This window comes from Phacochoerus africanus, chromosome X (genome assembly GCF_016906955.1).
Source record: "Phacochoerus africanus isolate WHEZ1 chromosome X, ROS_Pafr_v1, whole genome shotgun sequence".
Classification (NCBI taxonomy): domain Eukaryota; kingdom Metazoa; phylum Chordata; class Mammalia; order Artiodactyla; family Suidae; genus Phacochoerus; species Phacochoerus africanus.
Window position 1 is genome coordinate 35,346,832 of NC_062560.1, and position 15,124 is coordinate 35,361,955.

At 39.9% G+C, this 15,124-nt stretch overlaps 1 protein-coding gene across 3 annotated transcripts in view; it reads left to right on the forward strand.

Annotated features, from left to right (window-relative positions):
• LOC125118273 (transmembrane gamma-carboxyglutamic acid protein 1) overlaps nucleotides 1-15,124 on the forward strand; it is a 137,151-nt gene that overhangs the window by 66,684 nt on the left and 55,343 nt on the right. For all 3 annotated transcript variants that reach the window (XM_047764551.1, XM_047764550.1, XM_047764552.1), the window contains exon 3: nucleotides 11,418-11,578. In XM_047764551.1, the coding sequence (XP_047620507.1) occupies nucleotides 11,418-11,578 (161 nt within the window). The remainder of the gene's footprint in view (nucleotides 1-11,417; nucleotides 11,579-15,124) is intronic.

The following is a 15,124-nucleotide window of genomic DNA, read 5'->3' on the forward strand; positions in this document are numbered from 1 at the left end:
CCATTAGGATGTTTTTCATAGAAATAATTGGAGTCTAAAGGAGAGCATTAAAGTCCACCTTCTGTATCTACGGTTATTCACGGGTTCCACCTTCATGCATTCAGCCAACTGTGGATCAAAAACATGGGGAAAAAGCAAAAGCGCCAGAAAGTTCACAAAAGAGAAACTTGAATTTTCTGCCTGCTAGCACATATTTACCTAGCATTTACATTAATGTTTACAACCGTTTCTGTGGTATTACATTGTTATTAGGTATTATAAGTAATGTGGAGATGATTTATAGTATATGGGAGGCTGTGCATAGATTATATGCACATACAACACTATTTCCCTTAAGGGATTCGAGCATCTGTGGAATTTGGTGTCCATAGGGGGTCCTGGAATGAATCAGCCATGGCTACCGAGGGACAAATGCATATGGCTGTCAGTAGAAATCACCCATAAACTAGTCTATGATAGGAATAGAAAGGAGTTTTATTTGAGCCAAACTAAGGAGTGTAACCCAGGAGACAGCGTCTCAGATAACTCTGAGGAACTATTCTGAAGAAGCCTGGTTTTCAGCACAGTTTTATATCTTGTCAGAACGAAGATCAAGGAAGTCAGGGATCCATTCCTTCAAGGTTTCCCAACAACTGCCATAGAAACAAATCAGCATGGACACATGGAGTCGGTATGGCCTCGGTGCCTGGGGAGGGAGTCTTATCAGAAAAGGAGTACCAGCATTGGTGACCCAGGAGGGGAGGCATTTAATCTTTATTTTCAACACAGACATTCTTTCTGGCCAGTGCACCTTTTTCTTGAAGGATTAAAGCAGATGTACAGTATATGTTTGATAGGCCATAAACAGGCTGTTTTAGTTACCATAAAACTCAAGTTGAATCACGCATAAGCCAGGGCGACTTTGCCATACCTCAGTACGTGAAAATTTCTTCCACTATGGTTCTAGAAACCAAGGCGCAGTCCTGGCCCTGTAATGAAGTAGCCACGTCCTTGGATGATTCACTGAAGCTCTGGATTTCAGTTTTCTTGTCAGTGAAATGAAGGGGTTGAGGTGGATCAGTGGTTTCTGGTGTGCTCAGTGAAGCCCCAGGTTTTCTAAAAGGGTCCCTGAGAAGCTGATATGAGAGAAAGGAAGGGAAACGAAGCCCTGCTGGTATGTAGTAACTCCCTTCAGACAGAGCAAGCAAAAGTTTGAGTTCTGCTATCATTTCTACAGGAAATTCCCTTATAACAACATTGATTTCACCAGCGAGAAGTCATTTCTGAAATCCATGTGTAGTGTGTGTGTAACAAAGGCATTTGTTTGTCAGTGAGACTCCACTTCTGAAATCCATCATGCTCTGCCGTTGTGCACAGGAGACAGGTGAGAAAGATAGCTGAATACTATCTTTGAATGCTAGGTGAGCAACCACCTCTGCAATGTGGCTTTTTGATTAAATGTCGTATGTGTTCTATTAGTACAAGTATCCACTCCTAGCATCTAGATTAAAGTTGACTATCACACAGATAATACCATCCTGTATATGTTGACAGGTTGTAAACCATTCACTATAACATAGAGTTATGTATTTAAAATTATAGTTCAGGAGTCCCCATTGTGGCTCAGTGGGTTAAGAACCCGACTAGTATCCATGAGGTTGCGGGTTCGATCCCTGGCCTCGCTCAGTGGGTTAAGGATCTGGCGCTGGCCTAAGCTGTGGCTTAGGTCGCAGATACGGCTTGGATCTGGTGTTGCCATGGCTGTGGCATAGCCTGGCAGCTGCAGTTCTGATTCGAACCCTAGCCTGGAAACTTCCATATGCCACAGGTGCGGCACTAAAAAAAAAAAAAAACTATAGTTCGTATTTGCTGAGTCTCTCTGATGCATGCCTTTTCCCCCATTAAATGGTGATTATTAGTTATAGTTGTTGCCATGTTCTTCCACATGAGACAGAACAATATTTAGCATGAATAAGATCCATAAATTAAAAGCAAAGCTTTATGGTTGTAATAGCTATAAACTCTAAAATTAATAATATTCTCTTTGATAATAGTTGAGGCACTAGTGACAGGAGAAATACCCATCTCTGGAATTCCCTTGTATTGGTGATTCTACCTGATTATGTGCTTAATTTTGTGCCAATTAGACCACTTTCTAATTCCATGTTCTGTGGGTAAGGCACTGCCCCTAGTTCATAAATACCATATGTTAGAGTACTGTGCATTTAAATCAATTCTTGTGTTGATAGATGAAAACTAATGCATTTGGAGTGGAGAAGCAATGAGATCCTGCTGTTGAGCACAGGGAACTATATCTAGTCATTTATGATGGACCATGATGGAGGATAATGTGGGAAAAAGAATGTATATATAAATATATATATGTATGACTGGGTCACTTTGCTGTGCGGTAGAAATCGACAGGACACTGTAAACCAACTATAATGGAAAACATAAAAATCATTTCAAAACCAATCAATCAATTCTTGTAGTTGCTATTAACTTGAGTGCTGTCATCTACCATTTCATGAAGAAGTCCTTTTGATAAGGAGTTATACATTATAAGACTCCTTCAAGGAAAATTTGGCCTTTTACCTTCCATTGTGGAGAATCTATTAGGGCATGTCTCTGTAGCTCATTATTCCTTACAAAGCATAAACTCGTTGGCCAAGAGACATCTGAATATATGATGTAAAATTTGGCTTTTCAAAAACCATGTAGAGTTAGTAAGATGCACTCTGGGGGGGGGGGGGGCACAGTTGTTTTGTTTTTAAAGAATATTGACTTTATAGGCATACATTACCTCTTTGGTCTTCTCTCTTATAGAAATCCATTTCTGGCTTTTTCTCCATGCTTATTCGCTGAAACCTGCCTGTTAGCATCTGACATTTCATTGCATACCTCTGGTAGCACAAAGATAGCTTTTGCTTAACGTCTCGGAACAGTGATGATAACCACTACATTGTCCTAAAGAAGCAGGTTCAGGATATTAAAGATATTAATAACCGTTGTTTCTTTTCTCAACCCAGACTCTCCGCACTCACTAGCTCAATCCTTTATCTTCAAATTATTTTTTAAATATCTCAGTCCTTAAATAGGTTTCACTTTCCTACTTCCTGTGAGAATATATATTATGTGCCATTCTAATTATGCTCCAACTTTGAGACAAGCTGCTTGGGCACATGAGCACCACTGTGCAACACATTGGGAATTATAAACCTACCTGCTATGAAAAAAATTAGCCTTTCATTTTCATAAATAGGTTACAGTGGCGAAATACAATTGGGAAATAATCTTTTTTTTTTTTTTTTTTTTGGTCTTTAGGGCTGCACCCACGGCCTATGGAAGTTCCCAGGCTAGGGGTCGAATCGGAGTTGTAGCTGCTGGCCTACACCACAGCTCACGGCAACGCTGGGTTCTTAACCCACTGAGCAAGGCCAAGGATCAAACCTGTGTCCTCATGGATACTAGTCGGGTTCATTACTGTTGAGCCACAATGAGAACTCTGAGAAATCATTTGTTTTTTTCCACCTCCCTGAGCAATAGGAAGATGATTCAAAGAGCATCATTTTATTTTGCATAATTTTGGTTTTTTAGAAAGTGAAAGCTCACTTTAGAATTCTAGTGAGACCTTGTTTTTCTAGGGAAAGTTATGTCCATCAGCCTGTAATAAGAAATGCCTATTACCTATTTTTAGCAGAAGATAACCTTGAAGGCATTATATGCACACACAACTGCGTAAATGATAGTATCAAAATAGCTTACAAGCAAGAAAACAAGGAATTAAGAGGGTGACTTCATAAGATTTTCTTTTATAGTATATAAATCTGAGCACAGGATTGGGTGGGGAGGATATCTTATTGATTTTTCTTCTCGTTTGTTTTTATTGTTGGTTTGGGAGATCGTGGTCACTTGGCTGAAAAATAGTGTGTTCATATCCCCCAAGAATTTGGATATGATAGACTACTCCCACTTAACAAAAATCTTTCCAATTATAAACACATAATTTCACAGTTATAACAGAAAGGACCTAGGAAATCATGTACATATGTCACCTTAGGTTCAAGGATTAGGAGAGGAGCCCAGAGAAGTCAAGCAACAAATGCAGAAGCATGCAGCCAGTTTAGTGCCAGAGCTGGGCAGGAATGCTTATACCTGACTGCAAATTCATGACCTTTTCACCATCCCATACTTCCCTCTTTGCCTGCAGTTGGTGAAAGTGGGGAATGGATATTGGCTTTCTTAGACTTCATCAAGAAAGTCTCAGAAGGCAGTTTTCATATAGCAAGCAGAAGGCTCAAATAAGTGGACAGCTTAGCATCTTCTGTAGTCTTTTATGAGAAATTTACAACTAAACAAGGTATCAGATTTATTCAGAAAAGAAAACCATCTTCCTGGTTAGCATATGGACTCATAGTTTCAGTCTGTGGCACACCACCATTTATACAAGACTGTCTGGGAACTAACTTTCCATGTGAATAAATACAATTTGCAGATGGTTGATGCCCACCTTTTAAATTTGTTTAAAAAACTTAACCTATTTTTATGGAAATGGTTCTAGCATAGGTCGTATAACTACCGCCTTCCTAAACAATATCCTGAATATCATATGGTCCTTTCTTGGTGACTTAGGTTCACCATTATAAACGTAATCATTGACGTCTGTAGCTTTGGAAGCTGTTAGTATGAGTGGGGTTAGAACCTACTCTAAATAACCTCACAGGGCCTGCTGTCTTTCTTTTCCCTTGTCTTCAGACTCATCAGCTTTCACTTCTTGTTGCTGTCAGTGTGTTGATCTAGTTCAGCCCACCCCTAGTCCCTTCTCCTTCTCAGCTTTAATGCACAGTGAGGCTTTCAGGTCTTATAGCCAGGCTCCTGGATGAGGGTTGCATATCGATCCTTGATTAGTCTAAGGGAGCTGGGACTCCGCTGTAGGTAAAACATAAGTTCTAATGCATGACCTTGGTCATCTTTTGTTTCTAACTTTATGAGAATTGATTTATTGGAGTGACTTACACATAAATAATGCCTTACTGCCCTTAATATCCATAATGATTATGTAAAATATTGTATAGCCACCTGAACTATCAAATAACTCAAATATCAATAGAAAATAATTTAGTGTATTTTGTTACAGCTACTCATTCATGATTCTCTAACCATATAGATCATGTATATAATTTTCATTTCTTAATCTGTTCTTCTTAAAAGCTTCTTTGTGATCCATTGTTAAAATTCTAATGACGATAGGCTATCAGCATACATACATTTGACCAAAATTGGAGTTAATAAAAATAAGCAAATGGTATATGCTTCCTTACAAGTTTCTTAGAAAATCAGTCCTTCTAAATAAGTACCAGAAATAGTCCTTAATTTACATTCTGAAGAATCTCTGAAAATTTTAAATTTCATGATAGCCTCAAGAGATTTATGAATCTTCGAAGTATATTGTACCACTACTCGATATTAGGTAATTGAAAGGACCCATGAGACTCTCATAAGCCTTTAATAATGGCTACAGGTATGGTGCAGCAGGAGAAAGATGGCTCCTAAGGCCATTTTTAGTCACATAGGACAGGCTTTTTGTCTTCTAATTGTGCCCCATCAAGATAGGTCTCAGGGGAGCCAAGGTACAAGTTTTCTAAGAATCTTTGATACCCAGTGGTCAAGTAGCTGCAAGTAGGCTACATACCATCAATGCACATCATCGGTCTATACATTTTTAATAAACAGTGTAGATAAGCTGGTTCAAAGTGCCTCCACGGATGTTTCAGACTTTAACCAACACTTTATAAAGCTAGTACATTTCAACCCAAACTTGACCAAGGAGACCAAAGTGCCAGGCATCCTTCGAGTTAAACATGCATTCTCACTGCAAGTTAATGCTCTCGTTGATCATTTATTATTTATTTTCTAAGTGTAATTTTTATCATCTTGTAAATCTCTTGTTTTTCCTTTCGTGGAATAGCTGCCACCATCACAGTGACAATAAGTCATACTATTGTTTATTGAGCTCCATTCTTTGCCAGGCTCTGAGCAAAGCACTTTATGTCCATTACCTCATTTATGACTCTGAGGTTGGTGCTGTTATTCCAGTTTTATAGATGAGGAAGGGAAGCTTAGGGGTTTTGCTTTCTTTATGTAGCTGTTTGCTTTAACAACTTTTTTTCTTACTCTCTAAATGTGTAACTGATGGGTACCACTTAACAAGCTTAGGAAACCAAGGAGATCACATTTATTATTCAAACAACCACAGCCCCTCCAGATATAAGAATGTCTTTCATGGAGTTTCTGTTGTGACTCAGCGGAAACGAATCTAAATAGCATTCATGAAGATGCAAGCTTGATCCCTGGCTTCGCTCAGTGCGTTAAAGATCTGGCATTGCCCTAAGCTGTGGTGTGGGCTGCAGAAGGGGCTGGGATCCCTCGTTGCTGTTGCTGTGGTGTCGGCCAGTGACTACAGCTCCGATTGGACCCCTAGCCTGGGAACTTCCATATGCCGAGGGTATAGCCCTAAAAAGACAAAAAAAAAAAAAGAATGTCTTTCTTCTCTGACCATCCCAGTTCCCACAGGAAATTCAAGAACCCTAGCCTTGTACCTTAGGTCTAGAGGAGTACGCCCTGACTCCTGCACCGAAGGAAGATAATGGAATGCGTAAGTGCATTTGTAGAAAGTCCCTCTTCTCTCTTGCTTTTGATGTTCTGGCTCCTGTTGCTGGCATACAGTCTTGCATCAGAACCATGGCACCCAAACTGGGCTTTCCAGTACCCAGAACAGTTCCAAGGACAGTAGAGGAGTCATTTCAGTAACAGGAGGCATAGGTTGCTGTAGCTGGACTGGTAGTAATTATCAGAAGCACTGGGAAAAGAGAAGGGCACTTTTTTTTTTTTTTGAGTGGAGACACCTGTGGCATAGGAAGTTCTTGGGCCGGGGATCAAACCTGCATCTCTGCAACCACCCAATCCACTGCAATTGAGTTCTTAACCCACTGTGCTGCAGTGGGACTCCAAGGAGGGCACTTTTCTACCCAGCCTTTCACTCACCTGTGCTCGCTGCATAATGCAGTGTTTCGGCTGTCTAGTGACCTTGTTGCTTCAGTTTGCCTCTCCCTGTCCTCTTCCTCAGGCAAGCTCACAGAACCGGACTGGTGAATCGAGGAAGACCTTCGGGTAACCTCCAGCTGAGCGCTGTGACAGGATGGGATAGGGAACTACACTGTGTTCTTTACCTGCCAGCTCTTAGCAGGGTCACAATAATCCATTTAACAGGTTTCACTAACCTTCAACGTTCAAAAGGGATCTCAGTTTCCTTCCTCAGAGAAGGCACTTCCCAGCCTGTTAAAGCTTGGCATGCCAGATGGACTAGGGAGAGCAATGGCAGGACTCCGTCAGTTTCTAGAACCTCTAGATCAGAGGCTCCCAAACTTTCTGAGTTTAAGGTGCCCTTAGTTGTTTTGGTTTTTTTTTTTTTAATTTTTTAAATTTCGTGGAAGTATAGTTAATTCACAATGTTGTGATGACTTTCGCTATACAACACGGGGACTCAGTTATACATAGAGAGACATTCTATGTGTTTTTTTCAGATTCTTTTCCCGCATAGGTTATCACAGGATACCGAGTAGAGTTCCCTGTGCTATACAGCAGGTCCCCTCAGCCATCCATTCCATATCCAGTAGTGTGCGTATGCCAATCCCAAACTCCCTAGGTCACAGGTTCCCAAACTTTCTGAGTTTAAGGTCCCCTTAGTTGTTGCAGTGATTTTTTTTTTTCATAGCAACCCTGAGCCAAAGGAAATGCCTAGTAGTTCCATTTATTAAGTAATTAGGTCCAAACAGCATCATAGGTATTTATATTATGACAGCTTGTTCGCCATTGGAAAAGATAGTACAAGCTACTTCCTTTTATTGCACTTTGCAAATATTGTGGTTTTTACAAATTGAAGGTTTATAAAAACCCTGTTTTGTTGGGTGATAGTTAGCAATAAAGTATTTTTAATTAAGATATGTACATTGGTTTTTAAGACATAATGCTATTATTGCATGTGTGGCATATGGAAGTTTCCAGGCTAGGGGCTGCATTGGAGCTGCAGTTTCTGGCCTACACCACAGCCACGCCAGATCTAAGCCACATCTGCGACCTACACCACAGCTCATGGCAATGCTGGATCCTTAACCTACTGAGCCAGGTTAGGGATTGAACCTGCATTCTTATGGATACTGCTGAGCCGCAATGGGAACTCCACTGTATATTTCAATTATAGCAATTAACTATTTTATAATTTTTGGTATGCCTATCTCGTTCCCCCTTAAGACTATGAGCTTCTTGAGGAAAGGGCCCATGTACTACTAATATTTTGATCCAACCTCTGTCTTTCAAGACAGCTAGTAAAGAACTTGGTACAGGACAGGTTTTAATAATTGTGGAATAAAGGGTAAGGCAGAATGGGAGAAACTTGAAATTGGAATGACTACAAGCTGGCAAGTCATGAACCATGCCTCTAATTGAGATAGCACTTGAATACTTTTCACAAGAGAAACTATCTTTTGAAATTTGTAAAATCCTTTTGTGTGTGTGTGTGTGTGTGTGTGTGTGTCCATTGATTTCCTCTAATAGTTACGTATAGGTAGAGTAGCTAGACACCTACAGTTCTGGGAGTAGGGCATAGCCAGATACTTGTTGGCTTGCCCTACTGACCAGCTTATTATTCCTCTTTTATGGCCTTTGGTTTATTCAATTCTAGGCCCTCACTCACTGTTTTGTTTTCCTAGGATGTCTTTCCTCACCATCTTTGCATGTCCCAATCCTATCAGTTTTTATGTATTTATTTTTTATTTTTAGGGCCATGCCCGTGGCACATGGACATTCCCAGGCTAGGGGTCGAATCAGAGCTACACCTGTGCCACAGCAACGCGGAATCTGCAACCTACACCACAGCGCACAGCAATGCCAGATCCTTAACCCACTGAGCAAGGCCAGGGATCGAACCCGCAACCTCATGGTTCCTAGTTGGATTTGTTTCTGCTGCACCACGACAACTCCTTTTTTTTTTTTTTTTTTTCCCTTTCTCCTGTCAGTTTTTAAAAAGCCAGCCCAAATACACTTTTCACGAGCCCTTTTCCAGGTCCCCATCCCATCCAAACACACCTAACCAGTAGAAATATGCCTGCCTTCTGACCTCCAAGGGTATCTACCTTGTTTTGTCTCATGTCAGAACTGTTTGTGTCTCTCTTTTATCTTCATTCTCTCTTGAGGGCAAAGGCTGTCTCCGCCTCATCCTTGTGATTTGTCATGATCTCACTGTAGGTAGTCTGTCTTCAGCAAATCTGTCCCAAAGAAAGAATTTTGCTCACTGAAAAGAAAAATGTAAACATCTGCATCTTTAAATAATGGCTCTTTCAATGAATCACACCCAGGTTGAGAAAACTGATTAGATCATTGGAGTACAGATTTTTCATGTGAACTGGTAATTTTCAGGCCTTATCATCTGCTGTTTTTCAGCAAATGTATGATGCACATGATTTCTCCTGGATAAAAAAATTTTCCCATTAAAATATCGGTTTTAATATCTTGCAACACATTAAAAAATATATTACATGATTACATGTTTTGGTTTAAGGCAGTTACTTGAGATGCCGTATTATTTCATTTATTTTTATTCTTTTGAAGAGAAGACATGGGTAAATGAAAAAGTAGTTATAGTTTTGAATTAATTACTTCTTTTGTGCTTGTCTGTGAGTTCACTGGCCTTAAAGTTTAAATATTTTCTTTAGTAAGAGTGTTTCCTAACTGAATCTAAAGAAAACAGTTTAGCTTTTTCTTGAATGAGAAAAGAGTTTGTTTGAATAACACCTCAGTGTTGTGTTCTCAGAGTAAATTTACATTCTGTATTACTTGTCACATTGTGTAATCTCTGATGAGGGCATACACATGATTCTGGACAACTGTGGAATAGCTCGCATGTTTTGATGGGAAGGAGGTAGAGGGAAGTAAAAAACTTTCATTTCAAACTCACTGCTTTAGTTTTAGAAGTCCAAACACCACAGCCCCTACATCACAGAAATTGCCCAGTGTTTTAGGAAGAAATAGTCAAATTTTGTTCTGTAGGTCCAAGCTACTACCTTCCCCTTTATTTTGTTTCTACACTGGGAAAAAAAAAATACTCATTCTGATATCACCCATTAGATTTCCTAACGACTTTGATGAGGCCTGACAAATACTCTGCCACAATTTCGTGTTCCCTCATATACGGCAGACATAACTACTCTGTAACAGTATCTTTCCTCCTCATCGGATTCTTTCTCCAGGTGGTATCTTCTAATTGACCACACTTGGCAAGTGAGATAAAAATCTACTTGCCTATTTATTGCCTCTCGAGTTCTCAGTATTGTATCATGTTGCCTTCCAGGACAAGAAATACACAGAAGGTGTGTGTGAAATGCTCTTGGTAATTTGATTAAGCTGGGATTCACAGAGCTGTGTCCTTCTGAAAATTAACGTTCTGAATTAGCCTGCTTTCTGGTTTCAAGAGTTAACTGCTTTCCTTGACCTCTTTTTCCATGGAGATAGCCTATAAGATTTTCTCTTAGGAGAATTTAGATTTTTTTTCCCCTCTTAAAAGCTTAAAATATTATTATTGATTATTTGGTGTATTTTCACCAAAACTGTTGCAAAAGCCAAGGATGTCTTAGACTTCATTGACATATCTGTTGTATGCAGTATCACTAGAGGTCAGGCAGAAGAACTTTTGCTGAAAGAGAATCGAATGGGGTTCAGTACGTTAAAGCATCACACTATATATTACTTAAGCACTTTTAGGAACAAAACTGTTAGTTCTTCCTTGATGTGGATATGGCCCCATTTATCTTAGCCTCTCAAAACGGTTTTGTCACCTCTTGTTTTCATACAGCCGGACTTCCCCCGTGGCCAACAGTATAACTACACAGCATGGCCTTTGCCTGCAACTAGGGGTCTCTGGGTTTATCTGGGTTATCTTAGGTCACTTGGAGTTTCATTTATTTTTCGTTAGGGGGACGAAGACGAAGAGTCCCGAGACTGGATTTTGATCGGCTACCGCTGTTCAGGAGCAGAAGGCCCGAGGGCCTCCTCTTACCGTCCTGAGGATAAGCAGTGGTATTATTATGACTATATTTAAACACCCATGGTTGGCAGGAAGGTGCTGAAGTCTGGACGCAGCCTAGTGGATCAGGTCCCTGTCCCTGCCCAGGGCAGCTGCCACTGAAAGGACATACTCACACGAGGAGGAAGGCAGCAGACTGGCTGGTTCAGAGCTGATGTTACCTCCTTGCTGACCCGCAGAGAGAGGTGTAGGGTGTTGGCTGTGCTTTCCAAAGAGCAGGGAGCCGATTTCACCCTGTGTCTCGACTTTCCACATGTTTCTAAGATTACAATGTTGTGCTTATTATTGTATCTCTTTTTAGTTTTCCTCACAGGAGAAAAAGCCAATTCAGTATTAAAACGCTACCCAAGAGCTAATGGATTTTTTGAGGAAATAAGACAGGGCAACATTGAGCGTGAGTGCAAAGAAGAAGTCTGCACATTTGAAGAAGCGAGAGAAGCTTTTGAAAATGATGAAAAAACTGTAAGTATGTCGGCCATCTTTTTAAAAGGTTCGGATTCGGCCCCTTTGTTAAACGTATTTGAGGCCCGCGTTCTCAAATGGTGTGCTTTGCTGTCGGTCAAAAACTTCTCCCTGGTGGGTTTCTGAACATGGCCTCTAACTGAAAATACCGTGCGAGAGCTTGGTTGGCTTCTCCGGGGGCTGGTCTGTCTTTGAGGGCACGTTTCCATAGGACCCTGCCGAGCTGAGATGGAGCTTCTGAGCAAGGGGGAGGCATTCGTTTCGCACGAGACCTTGTTGGGGAACGTTTTAGATCCTGCCATCCCCTGACCCTGCTTGATCAGGGAGCAAAGGCAGAGGAGGCTAATAGAAAGTGACACTGTTCTAAAACCTTTCACCTCTACGACAGAAAAGACCTATCAGAACTCCCCTCTGCTCGGAGAAGATGCCTCCTCACCTCTCTTGACTCTGGACCGCATGCCGTCCAAGGTGAACTGAGATGGGAAAGCACAGGGTGGTGGTGCAGAGTCTATGGAACTGGTCCACCCTTGCAAATGATGAGAGGTGGCCATTTAGAAAGGTCCGTTCCTGTGCACCAGTCATGAAAATAACACAACATGCGAAACAGTGATGTCAGATGTGCTGACAAAGGGACATCACATCGTCTCAGGAGCAGCGGGTGCAGAAGTTTTAAGAAAGGGGACTTGTTCTCTTGTTAGGTATAGAAGGATCCAGGAGGCACAAAGAAGGAGTTCGAGGAGCGATGATTGGAGAGGCGATGTTACTAGATTCTAGTGTGCGCAGCAAAGGCCAAATCAGTTTATAAAGGGATGAACGATGAGCATCATGTTTTTTTCCCCTTTTTTAAAAATGATTTTTATTTTTTTCCATTATAGCTGGTTCACAGTGTGTTGTCAATTTTCTACTGTATAGCAAGGTGACCCAGTCACACATACATATATTCATTCTTTTTTCTCAAAAAAAAAAAAAAAAACAATTAAAAACAAGGAAAAGAATACATTATCCTGATTCCGTCATGCTATCAAAAAGTACTGTTAGCTTTTTAATATCTTTTTTTTTTCTTTTTTTTCCTTTTGTCTTTTTAGGGCCGTACCTGTGGCATATGGAGGTTCAGACTAGGGGTCTAATTGGAGCTGTGGCCACCAGCCTGTGCCACAGCAACATGGGATCCGAGCCACATCTGCAACCTACATCACAGCTCATGGCAATGACGGATCCTTAACCCACTGAGCAAGGCCAGGGATCAAACCTGCATCCTCATGGATACTGGTCGGTTTCCAATAACTGCTGAGCCATGACAGGAACTCCATTTTTTTAACTTCTTAACAGCTTTTTGGTTATGTATCTGCTACTCCTTGTTTTTTTCTTTTCTTACATGTTTTTTCTTACAAAATTAATGCATATTCATTGTAGAAAAATTGTGAAAATGTAGTAAAACAAAATGATTAAAATCACTTGAATGTTTAGCTCTATCTGATAATTTTGGTATTTATTTTTCTGGCCTATGTTTAGTACACAGATAATTTTTAAAAAGAACCATAGGATTATATTATAAATAATGCTTCGTAGCATTCAGTTTTCAATAAGAACTGGCTCATACTTTAGTTTTTTAGTTTTTGATATTGCGTTTTTTCAAAAGAATACGTATTTTAGATATTCTACTGTGGTTTTTCATAAAGCTAATGACTTCTCATTCTGCTTTATCATTCTCCTTTAAAGCAAAGGTAAGAACTTTAGTGGGAAGATACTCTGGAAGTATGTAAATTCTCTATTCTCCACCAAACTTCTACCCACTAGTTTTAACCTCTGCTGTTGACAGTCCTTCACTAAATCAATTACATTATAGTTTAATATGATGCTAATTAAATAGATAGTGGAAGTTCTTATTTCATCATTCTATGTACATCTGTCAGTTGGCATTCCACTATGGGCAGGGACCTCCCCTTTGTCCATTTTTCATAGATCACTTAATTCAGTGAGTATTAATCTCTTACTGTCAGTGTTTTGATCAAATTTGACTAATGGAAGTTTCTTCAAACCAGCTTTTCTGTCTCTTTGACATGTCCCTATCATTCTTTGAGCATTTTTTTTTTTTTTTTTACCTTTTGGCCCAGCAAGCTGTTCCAGGATAATCTGGTACTTTGCCTGCCTCAGCCTAGGAATTGGCTGTTTCCCTGAGGAGACTTGGTTACATTTACTTAGGAATAATAATTAGAAATCAAGATCTGGGATCTAGAGTGTTCTCATTGCTGTCAGTATCATTGCTTCTGGGCCTTCCAGTGACAGAGCTAGGAAAAAAATTACGCACACACACACTACGCATAAGTGGGTGTTTGTGTGCATGCACTTGCAGATTGGTCCTGCTGATTCCCCAATTCTAATACCACCCAGGGTTCTTCTTTGTTTTCCCTGTTCTGTATTTGTAGATGAGATACGTATGTTCTTTGTGGATTTTCTTCCACAGTGAGAACCCTGACATCCAATAACATCAGTGTATTAACTCATTTGCTCAGTCCTACAACACATATACAATGGTTTCGGAATTGTAATACTCATATCATGATAGGGGGAAAATTTATATTCATCCATCTGTCCATCCATTCTAGAAGTCACACTCTATGTATTCACAGAGGTTGTCCTATTTTTAAAAAGCTGTCTCATACTTCCTTGTAAGGTTGTGTCACAGTTTATTCAACCAGTCGACTGTATTTAGGCCCTAAGTAATTTCCAATACCTCAGCAATTACAGATAATGCTGTAGTAGTTTTGCATTATTCGAAGTATATCTTCAAGGTCAATTCTTTGAAGTGGATTGCTGTTCAAGGGTTGATGCCTATGTACTCTTATTTGATATTCCCAGAGTACTCTCCATAAGGGCTATACTATTTTACACTCCCACCAGATATGTAAGAGTGCTTGTTTCCTCACGGTCTGACCAAAAGAGTGTGTTTTCAAAGTTCTCACATTTCTTTTCATTCTGTTGGATGTGACATGATATCTTGGTGGTGTTTCAATTTGCATTTCTCTTATAAGTGAAGTTGCATATTTTACCATGTGTTTATATATGTCTTATGAATTGTCTGTGTCTTTTGCCCATTTTTCTATCAGATTTATGGTTTTTTTCCTCCTGAATTTTTAAAGAGTATATTAGAGATACTAGCTTTTATTGGTGATACATTTCAGATATTTGCTTGCAGTTGTCATTTATATTTTGACTTTGCTTCTGGGTTTTTCTCATGCAACTTTTTTTCATTTTCATTGTAGCCATGAATTAAAAAAAATATTTTATTGAATCCCAATTTTTTTTAATACATATATATATATTTTTTTATTTTCCCACTGTACAGCAAGGGGATCAAGTTATCCTTACATGTATACATTACAATTACATTTTTTTTCCCCACCCTTTGTTCTGTTGCAACATGAGTATCTAGACAAAGTTCTCAATGCTATTCAGCAGGATCTCCTTGTAAATCTATTCTAAGTTGTGTCTGATAAGCCCAAGCTCCTGATCCCTCCCACTCCCTCCCCCTCCCATCAGGCAGCC